Source organism: Mustela lutreola, chromosome 7, assembly GCF_030435805.1.
Source record: "Mustela lutreola isolate mMusLut2 chromosome 7, mMusLut2.pri, whole genome shotgun sequence".
In the NCBI taxonomy this organism is placed as follows: Eukaryota; Metazoa; Chordata; class Mammalia; order Carnivora; family Mustelidae; genus Mustela; species Mustela lutreola.
Genome location: NC_081296.1, coordinates 36362397 through 36378059, shown reverse-complemented (window position 1 = coordinate 36378059; position 15663 = coordinate 36362397). Strand labels below are relative to the sequence as shown.

Below are 15663 nucleotides of genomic sequence, written 5' to 3'. Positions count from 1 at the left end.
GCCTGGGTGGCTCAGTGGGTTAGGCCACTGCCTTCGGCTCAGGTCATGATCTCAGGGTCCTGGGATCGAGCCCCACATTGGGCTCTCTGCTCAGCGGGGAGCCTGCTTCCTTCTCTCTCTGCCTGCCTCTCTGCCTGCTTGTGATCTCTCTCTGTCAAATAAATAAATAAAATCTTTTAAAAAAAAAAAAAAAGTCTCTGCCTTCGGTTCAGGTCATGATCCTGGGGTCCTGATCGAGCCCCACATCAGGTTCTCTGCTCAGTGGGGAGCCTGCTTCCCCTCTCTGCCTGCCTCTTTGCCTATTTGTGATCTCTGTATGTCAAATAAATAAAATAAAATCTTAAAAAAAAAAAAGTCTCTCTCATACTCTTAGGGGAGTTTCTTCGGGATAGGGCCTTCAAAGCCACCCTAAAGAATCCAATTCCTACAACTCCGAGTGGTAGCTTTGCCTTCTAAACCTGGAGGAGGAAGCATTCTGGGGTACCCTTGAGCCAATCCTTATCCACCATAAGTCCAATCTGCCAAAGCCATCCTCCTCAACAAAGCCCCTACTCTCGGGCCCCTCGTAGGGGGGGAAATATAAGCCTGTAACCATCAGACCAATTAACAATATATCAAATTTGAAAAATTTGAAACCAATGAAAAACTGGAAGAATACTACAATGTACTCATAAATTCTTGAGCTTTAAAGCTATGATTTTTGGGGCGCCTGGGTGGCTCAGTGGGTTGAGGCCTCTGCTTTCAGCTCGGGTCATGATCCTGGGGTCCTGGGATCGAGTCCCCGAGTTGGGCTCTCTGCTCGGCAGGGAGCCTGCTTCCTCCCCTCTCTCTCTGCCTGCCTCTCTGCCTGCTTGTGGTCTCTCTCTGTCAAACAAATAAAATCTTAAAAAAAAAAAAAAAAAAAGCTATTATTTTTAGCTATCATTACAAGATTACAAGAGAAATCTCTCTCTATATATATTCCTAGAGAACAATACCATTGTCACACTGAACCAATTAAACACTGATACAGTAATATTATCTAACATAATAGTCTCCATGTATCCCAAGTTTGTCCTTAATAGTCTTCTTCTCTAAACTGAAGTTCCAATAATGGGCACATACCTTTGGTTATCATATCTCTTTGGTCTCCTTTAATCTAGAATAGTTCCCTGCTTTTGTTTTTCATGGCTTCATGGCTTTAACTTTGAAGAGTCTAAGCCAGTTTTCTAATAGTATGTCCCACCATCCCATCTGGATTTGTCTGGTTTACTTTTCACGATTCAGACTTCAACACTGACCACAAACAATGAAGGTTATGTTGTATAGTTCTCACTATATCACAACAGAGGCATAATACCTACCTATTATTGGTGATACTAAGTTTTATCACTTGCTAAGGAGGTATCTGCCAGATCTTTTGCTGGTCATGCTCTGCAATGGCCAAAGCCTCTTATGTCCTCCTGTGTTGTGATCTCTCCCCACCCTCTTTGAAGACAACTTGGTATTCTCCTTCAGATGGCCGAGGCCAGGTTAGGAGGAATTGGGGCTTACAGAAGCATTTGTAGAAACTCTGTCTGAAATCTTCACTGTTAGACCTAGTATAGACTATCTATGTCAGAAGACTTCTGGGTGCTCCCTGATTTACAAGAACAAGCAAAAGTCACTTAGGACAGCAACACCCTTTCACAGACAGGACTCAATCTCTGAGAATTCCCACTGCCACTCCTGGCCTCCTATTGGACATAAAGAACATTTCACAGGCCAGTGAGTTCTGATGTCCCAGTCCCATAGGTTGGCAATGCATAATCCTAAAACTTGTAGTAGTGTTGTATGTTCAATTCTCTAGTTTATCTCTATGCAGTGAGTTTCCAGGCATATCTGGTACAGAAACTCTATACCCCTCCTCTGCCTTCCTCAATAACCCCCAATAATTATGAAAGGCCGGGATCTAGTGGCCATAACATGACCTCAAGTTACCATAGCCTTCAAAAGGTATGCAATCATCAGGTACAAGAAATCATAGGTAGATGACATAAAACCAACTTGTAAGGAGCATCCTAACTTACCTTGCGTACCAATGTAAGCATTCTTCTGCTTGTAGCCATCCATGAAACTGGCATTGATGTAATCTGTCTAATGATAAAAAGGAAATATCATTGCAGCTGTGTGAAATACACCATTTGGGTGGGAAAAATGATGTACAAGGTAAATAAAACCCAAGGTGTAGATATTCTCTTCCTGTCAGGAAGACAGTGAGGAGCAAAAGGATCAATTCAAAACTTTGCTTCTACAGGGTTGCCTGGGTGGCTCAGTTGTTAAGCCTCTGCCTTTGGCTCAGGTCATGATCTCAGGGTCCTGGGATCGAGTCCTGCATTCGGCTATCTTCTTGGCAGGGAGCCTGCTTCCTCCTCTCTCTCTTTCTCTGCCTGCCTCTCTGTCTACTTGTGATCTCTCTCTGTCAAATAAATAAATAAATTTTTTTTTTTTTTTTTTTTTTTTTTTTAAAGATTTTATTTATTTATTTGTCAGAGAGAGAGAGGGAGAGAGAGCGAGTACAGGCGGACAGAATGGTAGGCAGAGGGAGAAGCAGGCTCCCTGCTGAGCAAGGAGCCCGATGCGGGACTCGATCCCAGGACGCTGGGATCATGACCTGAGCCGAAGGCAGCTGCTTAACCAACTGAGCCACCCAGGCGTCCCATAAATAAATAAATTCTTAAAAAAAACACACACACACACACACAAAACTGAAAAGTCCAAAACATGAGGAGATACCACATCATACCCATTAGGATGGTTACAGGTACAAGATGGATAATAACAAATGTTGACAAAGATGTATAAAAACTAGTACCCTCATATATCCCTAGCGGGAATGTAAAATGATCCAGTCATGTTGGAAAACAGTCTGGCAATTCTTCTAAAGGTTAAACACAGAGTTACCATATGACCCAGCAATTTCACTCCTAAGGGAAATGAAAATACATGTCCACAGAAAAACTTGCACACAAATATTCATAGCAGCATTATTTATAATAGCCAAAAATGGAAACAACTCAAATGGTATTCACTTGATGAATGGAGAAATAAAGGTGACTAGCCATATAAAAGAGTATTTTTTAGCAATAAAATGGAGTGAAGCACTGACACATGCTACAACATGGACGAACCTTGAAAACATGCTAAGTGAAAGAAGCCAGACACAAAGGCTACATATTGTATGATTCCATTGATACGAAACGTCCAAAATAGGCAAATCCATAGAGACAGAAAGCATACAGACTGGGAGAAAATGGGGTTTGACTGCCAAGGGTATGGAGTTCCTTTTTCAGGTGATAAGAATGTTCTAAAGTTGACTGTGGTGGTGAATATATTAAATATTCACTGTGAATATATTTAAAAAGAACTGAACTAGGGGCACCTGGGTGGCTCAGTCGGTTAAGTGTCCAACTCTTGCTTTCAGCTCAGGTCATGATCTCATAGTCAAGAAATGAGCCCCACTGGGGGCTCCACGCTCAGGAGGGGCTCTATGGGAGAGTCTCTCCCTCTGCTCCTCCCCCCACTTGCAAGCACCTGTGCTCTCTAAATAAATAAATAATCTATCTTTTTAAAAAGGACAAAAACCAAACTACTGAATAATATACTTTTTTTAAATAAAGATTTTATTTACTTGACACAGAGAGAGAGATCACAAGCAGACAGAGAGGCAGGCGGAGAGAGAGCGTGGGAAGGAGGCTCCCTGCTGAGCAGAGAGCCTGATGTGGGACTCGATCCCAGGACCCTGAGATCATGAACTGAGCTGAAGGCAGAGGCTTAACCCACTAAGCCACCCAGGTGCCCCCAATATACATTTTTTAAAAAAGATTTTATTTATTTATTAGAGAGAGAGAGAGCATGTGTACACTTGAATAGGGTGAGAGGCAGAGGAAAAAGGAGAGAAAAAATCCCAAGAAGAAACACCCCACCCCCTCCACCAAGTGCAAACCCAGACATGGGGCTCAATCCAAGAACCCTGAGATCATGACCTGAGCTGAAATCAGGAGTTGGATGCTGGACCAACTAAGCCCCCTGGGTGCCCCTATATACTTTAAATGCGCAAATTGTATGGTATGTGAATTACATCTCAATAAAGCTGTTATTTACCAAAAAAGGAGTCCATTAAGATTTGCAGCATTGGTTCAAAACCAAAAGGGAGGCAAGCCAAGCACCTTGAGCAGGAACATCCTGTCTATGCTGTCACACACAAAAGGTAAAGTGTGACTGGAGAAGGAAGAAAGCTCTACCTCATATCTAGCACCATCAACAGCATTGGCCAAACTCCCAGGCTCCTTTACTACCTGAACTGACACAAAGCAACAGCCAGACAGATTTAGAGAAGCCTCAGTGAACAGATCTTGACTCACTGTCTTCTGGGAGACTTGTCTCATCTCCTAGTGTCCTCAGTCTTAATTCAACATCATTAGCTATCAGGAAATTAAATAGGATTTTAACTTTTATTATTTTTATTATACCTTCTCACAAGATCTCTGCCAACACTCTTGCTGATAATCCAAGCTGAGAGAAGAGAACCACAGATGCAGCCACAGTATCAAGTCACAGTATAACTAGTTGAGAGTATCTAAAGGTACTATGAATAGCAGACCATGTGGAGGGACATAGGAGGACAAAGACAAAGTTTCAATGTCAAACTAGAGAAAATTCATAGTCCACTCCACTCTAGGAAGTCAGAGTGACTCCCTAAACCTGTCACCTTCTCTCCACTGAGTTCCATCGCTTGGGGAAGGCAGTCTGAATTGTCAGTATCCACAGCCACCCTCAGAAGGCTTCTCCACGTCATGGTCAAACCCACATTACTCGGATATGTGTCTGTTAGCCAGTCAGTCTACCAACTTATCCTATCACTAGTTATTTATTTATTTTTAAAGATTTTTATTATTTATTTGACAGACAGCGAGAGAGGGAACACAAGCAAAGGGAATGGAAGAGGGAGAAGCAGACTCTCCACTGAGCAGGGAACCCCTAGCGGGGCTTGATCCCAGGACCCTGGGATCATGACCTGAGCTGAAGGCAGATGCTTAAGGACTGAGCCAACCAGGTTCCCCTATTACTAATTATTTAGGCAAGAGTTTCTTGCTTTCTCCTTCCACAGCAGTTGATACTGACCTCATACTACTAGTGTTCTACTGACTAAGACATCTTCACTGAGCTAAGGAACCACCTGCAGCAGACCCAGCAAGCTAAAAGCCTCAATCACTCCCAACCAGGCTGCATATCCAGGGCCCACGATAGTCCGCCCAGGCTATCTTCGGCTCAGCGTGGCACAATCAAGTGCTATACCCTGTAGGACCCAGGCAAGAAGGCACAGAAAAATACAAAGAATTTACCTGGTACAAGCCAGTCGACACTATTCTGTAAGTAATGTATAAGTTGTTACTCTTGGAGCTACCTTCACACTTTGAAAAGAAATATCACTAGTTTACTACTTTAATGGAGACTTACTATTTCTTTACAACTAAGGATACAAGCTTTCAGTATCCTCCTCTTTGAAAGCACTGGGAATTAAAATCAGCCATTTCAGAAGAATCATCAGAAATTAAAACTGAAAATGACCTCAGACATAAAGCATAGACTAGGGGGAAAACTGAAATAGCAGAGAATCAAACCAAGTACTCTATGTTATGGGCTATGTTCAATAGAAACTGTGACTAATAGCTTTATAATTCCAGAAGCAAATCTGGTGACCAATTCAATAATAAACCTGAATCCACCATTTATTGTAGAAATAAAGCTTCTGCCAATGTTTGCAGTAATGAAAGGAGTTTAATTCAAGTGATGATCTTTAGATTAATCATAGGATGACTGGAACAGTCTGGTGGTATACTGGGATTCACTAATTCCATCAGAAATAATTTACTGAAGGCCTGATATGTACTGTTCTAGGTACTGGAAACACAGCAGTCAAGAAGACAGATAAATACCGCTATCTGACTCCAGAGTCCCAACTCAACCATTATATTCCACTCATTCAGAGTATATATTTGATGATCTCAGTAATAGTCATGAATTTGCCCTAAGCTGGCCAGACACTGAGCTAATGCTCCTGCAGGAAAACCCTTTCGTAAGGGTCCTGGGCAGGGCTATGAATTCAGTTTACACATGATCTTAGCCAAAAGGCCAAGAAGCAATTGAATTCAGTTTATATACTGGAAACGTAGGGTCAAAAGGGTTAAAACCATGATCCTAGGGTCTCAATCCACGTATCATATATACCCAAATACTAGGCAATAATTTTCCCCAAAATTATCCCCCAGAAAAAAAGAGACGGGATGTAACAAGCTCCTATAGTGTGTGGCCATGTTAAACGGGCACTATTTAAATTCCTTTCTTTGAACAATGGCCTCAATCAATGCTGTTTTTTTGATGCATATGGAAGGCACCAGACAGAATTGGCATATCCAAAGGAAAAAGAAGAAATGTAACACATACTTGGTTGCTGACCTCAAAATTCTAAGTGTTGGATGTTGCTGTGAAGAGGACTTTAAAAAACAGTAAGTGAATAATCATGCTACAGAAAATACATGGGATACAGGATGGATGGAAGGATAAACTGTGTTAATGTTATGCTAATAGACTTTTCTTGTTTAGGATAAATTTTTCAGTGACAATACCATATACTTAAAGAAGTAAAAACTGTGTGCTCTGGAAAACTGTTAGATTGACTCAGGAAATGGCTCAAATGAGGACAAAGACATTGATGTTAAAGGTGCATGTGAGGAGTTTCACTAAATATCTATACTAGTATAAACATATGTGATTTTTAATATGAACAGATATGATCAAATTAGTATATTAAATAACATAATCACTTGACCATTTCAACTCTATCCCTAGATACTTACGCGTACACTAGTTGTCCAAAATTATTTTTAGATCTTCTAGGTGGAAAAATCACAGGTCACTTTAATTAGAGTTGCCCTGTATTGATACATATACATTCACTAATATGGTGGACAACAGGACTATAATTTTACAACTAGGAGTGAAAGGAGAAATAACTGACATTTATCAAGCACCTATGATATACCAGACCTTGCGCTATCAGCATTTACATAAATTTTTCCATTTAATTTCCACTTAGTCCTGTGAGATGGACTTACAGGGACTTGCTTATGGTAACAGACTAACTCATACATAGCAAAGTTAAAACTCCAACCTGATCTCTCTGGTGTAGAGTTCATGTTCTTTCTACTATGGCATTAGTAAGCTTCACTTTGGAAAATTTCACTCAGTGCTCCTGAAAAGATAGCACTTATCTGTGTACCTGAGTGTGACCACTTCGTTTGGTCAATTTCACTCTAGTTTGGTCCAGGCAGGGTACATCCCCATAGCGGTTCTTCTCTAGGTTTCCTGGAGACCTGAAGAAAATGAAACAGACAAACTAAAACAAAGACAGAAAAGGCAGAAGGAGTGTATATGTGTACATACAAAGTCCAGCGACGCAAAGGTGGGTGACCGTTACCATTGGTGTTGAAGACATGAAGCAATGATCTAATCTATCCATATTCTGTATCATTTAAATTTTTTTTTAAGATTTTACTTATTTATTTGACAGAGAAAGTGACAGGGAGAGAGGGAACACAAGCAGGGGGAGTGGGAGAGGGAGAAGCAGTGAGCAGGGAGCCTGATGCTGGGCTCTGGGATCATGACCTGAGCCAAAGGCAGATGCTTAATGACTGAGTCACCCAGGTGCCCCTCATTTAACATTTTTAATATGTGTGTATTCCTGGGCAAATAAAGATATTTTCATTCAAAAGAGAAAATGAGGGGTGCCTGGGTGGCTCAGTAGGTTGGGCCTCTGCCTTAGGCTCAGGTCCTGATCCCAGGGTCCTGGGATTGAGCCCTGAGTCTGGCTCCTTGCTCGGTGGGGAGTCTGCTTCCCCCTTCTGTCTCTCTGCCTGCCTCTCTGCCTACTTGTGATCATTGTGTGCCAAATAAATATATAAAATCTTAAAAAAAAAAAAAAGAGAGAGAAAGAGAAAATGAGAGGGAGATAGGGGTATAGACAGCACCAAAAACAAATCTGGCTTCTAAGAAACCTAAGTTCCAGTTTAATATGGTAGGTTGACAGCATATGTTTGACTCCACTTCATCTAGTAAAATCACAATAAAGGCACTAATCAGTACAAACCCCAAAATGATGGCAGAGACATTTGCAAACAAAGAGTGAAATCCATTTGGCAGAGAAAAACAGATGGAGGAATATTGGCTGCCTTGGTCAAATGCAGAAAACTAGGACCCACAGAGGTATCTACAGAGAGACACAATGACTCACTCTCACCACTCCCAAATCCTGGAAAGCAAGGTGAGACACAGGGTTAAAAATAGAGAAATAAATGAAAATCTGAATGATAGTGAGAATTCCCTGCCCTGTCCTCTCCTGTCCTATATTTATATCAAGCTTGGACCCTCCCAAGCAAGAAAGTAGAAAATTCCTCTCTGGAGAAAGTGAATAGCCCTATATGAAAGAATTCTATCACTTGGAGTACATCAACAACAAGCTAGCTGATCATTTAAATTTGCAGATCACTCACAGAAAGAGCATTTCCAAGCAGCTTTTAAGGATGCCCCCCATAATGTAAATTAACAGCCAGAGACCTCCAGATAATTACAGAAAGCTCCAACACAAAAAAAGAGACCAATCAAACACATAGTAAGGAAAAAGCACAAGAGAGAGTCAGTAAGAAAAAGTACTAAAAGACTATAATTAAGGGCGCCTGGGTGGCTCAGTCGGTTGGGCCTCTGCCTTTGGCTCAGGTCATGATCTCAGGGTCCTGGGATCGAGTCCCGCGTCGGGCTCTCTGCTTGGTAGGGAGCCTGCTTCCTTCTCTCTCTCTCTCTCTCTCTCTACCTGCCTCTCTGCCTACTTATGATCTCGCTCTGTCAAATAAATAAATAAAATATTTTAAAAAAATAAAAAATAAAAGACTATAATTAATACCCTCAGAGAGAAAAAGGTACTATATCTATGAAATAAGAGCAGGATGCTATAAGAAAGGAACAGAGAAGAAAAGCTCTTGGAAAATAAGTATGCTAACCAAAGTAAAAACTTTAATAAAAGAGATGGAAAAGAAAGCTGAAGAAATTTTCCAGAGTAAAACGAAAAGTCAAAGTGATGAAAAATGTGAGAAAAAAATTAAGAAAATAAGACAATCATTCTAGAGCAGGAGTCAGCAACTACAGCCTGGCCAACCTGTTTTTGTAAATACAAGTTTTACTGAAACACAACTAAGCCTGTCAGTTTAGTACTGTCCATGACTTATTTTACGCTATAATGGCAGAGTTGATTATACTTGCAATAAAGATTGCAAAGGTGGGCGCCTGGGTGGCTCAGTGGGTTAAGCCTCTGCCTTCGGCTCAGGTCATGATCTCAGAATCCTGGGATCAAGCCCCACATCGGGCTCCCTGCTTGGTGGGGAGTCTGCTTCTCCCTCTCCCTCTGTGCTCTCTCTCTTAAATACATACATAAAATCTTTAAAAAAAGTTAGGTAATTAACTCTAGAAGAAACAAAAAATTGAATTGATAAAACTTAATTTTATTTTATAGAAGCCGCCCATCTAGTTCTGTAGTGGAAAAAATTTACATAGTCATAATAATGTAAATAGTGACTACTGATTTAATTAAAAATATGACATTATTTTATTGGAAAAACAGTCAAAAGTGAACCGGAGACAAGGTATAAGCACCAAATGCCTACCTAACATAAAAATCAATGAAGAGTATTACAAGCATTTTATTTAGAATCACAGAAGAAATATCAGAAGAAACAGCTATTAAGAAAGAGTTGAGGGAAGCCTGGGTGGCTCAGTGGGTTAAAGCCTCTGCCTTCAGCTCAGGTCATGATCCCAGGGTCCTGGAATTGAGCCCCACATCGGGCTCTCTGCCTGCCTCTCTGCCTCCTTGTGATTTCTGTCTATCAAATAAATAAATCAATCTTTAAAAAAAAAAAAAAAGAAAGAAAGAGTTGAAAATGGATACCTGGAGGAACCAAGAGTAAGGCAGAGGACTGCCATTAATTTTATCGTTCCTATTCTTCAGTACTATTTTGTTTTGGGGGGGGAAGTATATATATTGATGAGGCAAAAAATTACTAAAATATAAATATTATCTAATATAAAATAATATTCTATTATTCATAGCTACCAACAAATATGTAACAGAATAAACAAAATAGTCTGGAAGGAAAAGGCACCATATTCATAGTAGTTGTAGCTTCTGGCGAATAGGGGAGAACTGAGGGTGAGGATTGGAAGGCATTTACAATGAATTCTTTCTTTTTTATAACAAAGAAAGATAGAGCAAATATGACAAAATATTAAAAACTGTCAGTATTAATTCTGGTGACAGGAACATAGTTGTTTATCATGTTATACTCTGTACTTTTCCATATTTTAAAAAATTCCCTCTTCCCACACAAATAAGTCCAACTGATATTTTACAAAATCCCAAGAACAATTCAAGGGAGGAAGGATTTTTGTCAGCAAATGGTGCTGGAGCAACTGGGTATCTACAAGCACATGAAAGTGCATGTGCGCATACACACACACAACATCAACATCAACCTAAATCTTACACCTTATACAAAAATTAATTCAAACAGATCACAGACTTAAATAAATGTAAAATATAACACTATAAAATGTTTAGGAAAAAAAGGAGAAAATCTTTGGGATTTAGGGTTAGGTGTTCTTAGATTTGGCATCAAGAGTGTGATCCATACAAGCGAACCCTGATTAAAGGATTTCATCAGAATAAAACTTGTGCTTCACCAGGGACCGTGTTAAGAGGATAAAGACAAGCTACAGACAAAAAACAAAACAAAACAAAACCCCACAGGGGCGCCTGGGTATCTCAGTGGGTTGAGCCGCTGCCTTCAGCTCAGGTCATGATCTCAGGGTCCTGGGATCGAGTCCCACATCGGGCTCTCTGCTCAGCGGGGAGCCTGCTTCCTCCTCTCTCTCTCTCTCTCTGCCTGCCTCTCTGCCTACTTGTGATCTCTCTCTGTCAAATAAATAAATAAAATCTTTAAAAAACAAAAAACAAAAAACCCACAAACCATGTATCCAACCAAGAACCCGTATCTAGACTATATTTAAAAACTCAAATCTCAATAGTTTAATAAAAAGTCCAAATTGAAGGGAGCCTGGGTGGCTCAGTCATTGGGTGTCTGCCTTCGGCTCAGGTCACGATCCTGGGGTCCTGGGATCAAGCCCCACATCCGGCTCCCTCCTCGGCAGGAAGCCTGCTTCTCTCTCTCCCATTCCCCTTGCTTGTGCTCCCTCTTTTTGCTGTGTGGCTCTCTCTTGTTAAATAAATAAATAAAATCTTTAAAAAAAAAAAAAAGGGAAAAAAGCATGACATTTTGCGAAGAGAATATACAGATGGTAAATAAACACATGAAAGATGCTTGATATCATTAACTATTAGGGAAATGTAAATTATACCAACCTATTACACACCTATTATGACAACTAAAATAAAAAACGGTGGTGGCAAGAGCAAATGCTGATGAGGATGCTAAGAAACTTGATCATTCAGACATTGCTAGGGGGTACATCGAATGGTACACCTGGGCAGTTTCTCATCAAACTAAACATCTAATTACCATATGCCCATCACACCCTTGGACATTTGTCCCAGAGCAATGCAAACATATGTTCATACAAAACCTAGATACAATCATTCATAGCAGCTTTACTTGTAGGTGCCAGAAACTCTAAATAACCTAGATGTCCTTTAACAGGTGAACAGTTAAACAAACCATTCATACCATGGAGTAGTACTTGGCAATAAAAAGGATAAACTATTGATACATGAAACAACAACTTGGGTGAATCTCCAAGGAATTATACTGAGGGAAAAAGGCCAATCCTAAAAGGTTACATATGGTATGATTCTACTTATATAAGAACATTCTTGAAATGAAAAAACTATAGTAACAGAGACCAGATTAGTGGTTGTAAGGGTTAGGGATGGGGAGGGGTGGGATTGAGGTATGTGATGATGTAATTTGTCTATATCTTGACTGTGGTGATAGATATACAAACAAACATGTGGGCTAAAAATCACCCGGAACTAAATACACACACACACTCTAAAACTGGGGAAATCTGAATAAGACTGGTGGATAATAATAGCAATATCCTAGTTGTGATACTACATGATCCTATATTTATAAAAGAAGACACCATGGGAAAACTCTGGAAAGGGTACATGTGATCTCTCTGTATTATTTCTTACAACTTCATGGGAATCTACAATTATAATAAAAAGATAAATTTTAAAATATCATTTTCAAAGCATGGTGTAGGGGAGAAGAAAAAAGAGAAAGAAAGTTTCTTGGTCCATGGGCATCCTGACAACAATAAGTACTCTGATATCTACTTCATAATCCAGAAGTCCAAAGGAGAAATAGTTTGTTCTGTATAAGCAGTTTTACTGGAACTTAGTATCTAAGACAGAGACCTCGAGCTAATTTGGATTCTGGGTTCTAGCTCCTGAAGTGGGAGACTCATTCATTCAACAAGGGACAAGACTAGCAAGTCTTTCAATAGGACTGAAAAGTATTCTCTGTCTATAACATGATGGCCGGTTTGGATGATGCCAAGAGGACAATCCAAACCTGATTTTTTAATGGAGGGAAGGGGGGAAATAGTAGAAATGACATCTCAAGGACCTCACAGCAGAAGTCCCCAGAACAAAGTTAGGAATCCCCAAGACAAGTATGCATCCTCTTGGAGCAGCCCAGGACTCTTCTCAGCTCCATAATACTTCCTTGATTCAAAAGTAGAGGGGGAAGAACTGATTGGGACAAAGACTGGATGCATATGGAGGCTGTGAACTGGTAAGAAAGAAATAGCTGTGTGGGAGAAAAGGATACTCTGTTCCACTTTGATATATGCTCTGCTTTCTTGCTGTTTTTTTCCCCTTCCCTTTGCATTTTGCTCTATTGACTTTCTTCTCAACTGTTTCTTCTCTCTTCTCTTATCCCTTTCCTAACTCATTCTTTTCCCTCTTTCCTTTGTCTAAGCCTCTCTCCCTGCATCTTCTTTACAGTACACTGACCAAGCTGGACAGGAATTACAAGGGGGAAGAGGTATTCACAGAATCAAGGATTCTTAAAACATTTAAGCTACACAAGCAGGTTGATATCAGAGTTGAACATCATATATTACATACAGGAAAACTGGGGTGCAGCCAAGGGAAATAACCTGCATAAATCACAGAAGGGATTTTGGGCTATGCTGGAACTTGAGCCTGGGACAGTTTCCCTAGTTTTCAACACAGAAACAGAAATTTCTGCAGCAGCCAGGGACAACAGGGTAAAATGAGAGCAGTTAAGAGAAATGATCTATGCCCTATGGCCAACAATAGTTACCAAGTAATTATGAACTAGTTATAAACTAGCCACGTAGCTCTGTAGATAGATAGATACAAGGAAAATCCCAAAGGCCCAATTCCTAAGAGTTAATTCTTTTCTCTTACTGACTGTAGATTATTTTAATGCACCAGAACCCCTCCTAAGAAAGTAATGTTATACTATAAATGCTCTAGAAAGAAACTGCCCAAATAAAAGGACCAGAGATCACAATGAAAACAGGAATTGAGAGCCTACATTTTTGTTGTTTCCCCCAAACAAGTGCATTTCAGAAAAATATCTTAAAATGCCTCCATTATTACATGGTTCTCCGGATGATACTAAAGACCTCCAGAAATTCAGAATATAGGGTATTGGCATCAGGCACCAGAGTAGGAGGTGCCTGTTTCTGGATGAGAGAACCACCATCTGAGTAAGAGTCATGCTCCTAACACAAGCAAGAGCCTCTGTTAAGGAAATGAGATGTGGATGGAGCTGCTGCCAACACGCACCAGTAGCATGTTGGTGACCCACTGTCAGTCCAAACCTTTCTTACTTACATAGAACAGTGGAAAGTCCCAACAGGGTTCTCACGGCGAATGTCTTCATACTCCTCATATATCCCTCGCTTTTGCCTGGTACTAACATAGTCCATCAGCTCTTGGATGGTCATGGCATGGGGGCCTGGAACATGTACTGAGTCCCAGTCTAAGGCAGGAGGGAGGGAGAACAGGATGATCTCATCGAAGGGGTCTGGGTGGCCGTTCATCTGGGGCAGAAACTGGAAATTCCAAGACGCGAGGTCAATTTTGACGTACCCACCCAGGTTTTCTGGAAGGCACTCCCTGGGCAGGTGCTGGGTGACCTCAGATGTCTTTAATATCTGAATCTGCAAAGCCAGGAAGAACCACATGAGTATGGACAGGAAAAAAAAGACATAGACAGTGAAGATAAAGAACAAATGTGTTTATATTAGGTTTGAAGAATAGGATGAGATTTGCTTGAAATACATGGTATACTTGTAAAAGAAGTAGACTACATTTCATCTGCCTGGGATTAAAGTCCTATAACTTCCCCAAAGGTCTGACTTCCCAGAATGTATATCAAATACACTCCTGTAATTTGCACCTGCATTTTTTAAGATTTTATTTTTAAGTAATCTCTATACCCAACATGGGGCTCAAACTCACAACCCCAAGATCAAGAGTCATGCACTCTACTGACTAAGCCAGGCAGGTGTCCTGGGAGCCCTTTTATATACCTCAAAAGGAAAGAACACTGAACAAAGCCTTTATACTATTAACAATGCTTCCCAGTGACATCTCATGTAGGTATTTGCCTTTTTGATTATTAAGAATGCACAGGTAGGGAGGGGCGCCTGGGTGGCTCAGTGGGTTAAAGCCTCTGCCTTCGGCTCAGGTCATGATCCCAGGGTCCTGGGATCGAGCCCCGCATCGGGCTCTCTGCTCAGCGGGGAACCTGCTTCCTCCTCTCCCTCTGCCTGCTTCTCTGCCTACTTGTGATCTCTGTCTGTCAAATAAATAAATAAAATTTAAAAAAAAAAAAAAAAAGAATGCACAGGTAGTGATTTTTTTTTGGTCAACCCCATAGTAAGGTAACCAACTCTAAGTCTAGCGCTTTACTCACACACAGTTCAGTATGGATGTTCTCAAAGGTAGTTTTCTATGAAATTAACACTAGACCCAGACACAGGATAGCCCAGGAAAACTGCCAGAAAAGTAATCCTAATTCTGCTCTCTGCTTAGACACAACCTTACTGAACAAAACGGGCCTAGTTGACATAAAGTTTGTGTGAAATGGGAATGCTTGTCACTCTTGCTGTTGTCTCTTCTTAGAATGCCCTCTTTTCCTCCTTGCCCTCTTCATGGACAAGCTACAAAGCTCACCTCTTCTGTGAAGCCCTCCCTGACTGCTCAATACAATATTCTCAACTCTGTGTCTACCTCATGTCTACCTGTGTGTTCCCTATCAGGAACAGGAGCTCTCTACAGGTAAACGAAGTCTCCCTCCATTTTTTATTCCCAGGGCCCAGAACCTGGACTGTAAAGGTGCTCATATATTTTAAGTTTATATACACATTAATACTTACATATAACAAGTGCAAGAATTTGCCTGAGGAGTCCTATCAAAGAGTACCTTGGAAAAGATTTCTCCTACTCTCAGTCACTAGGTCCCTAAGTATTTCCACAAAGTCAAACGTCTTCAGTTTCCCCTCTCCAACGCAAGTCTCCCCCACTATAAAGATCCA

At 40.7% G+C, this 15663-nt stretch overlaps 1 protein-coding gene across 1 annotated transcript in view; it reads right to left on the bottom strand.

Moving 5' to 3' along the window:
- PTPN9 (protein tyrosine phosphatase non-receptor type 9) overlaps positions 1-15663 on the bottom strand; it is an 84837-nt gene that overhangs the window by 10620 nt on the left and 58554 nt on the right. The window contains exons 7-9 of the mRNA XM_059180333.1: positions 13955-14283; positions 7301-7394; positions 2049-2115 (exon numbers count right to left, since the gene is read on the bottom strand). Of these exons, the coding sequence (XP_059036316.1) occupies positions 2049-2115; positions 7301-7394; positions 13955-14283 (490 nt within the window). The remainder of the gene's footprint in view (positions 1-2048; positions 2116-7300; positions 7395-13954; positions 14284-15663) is intronic.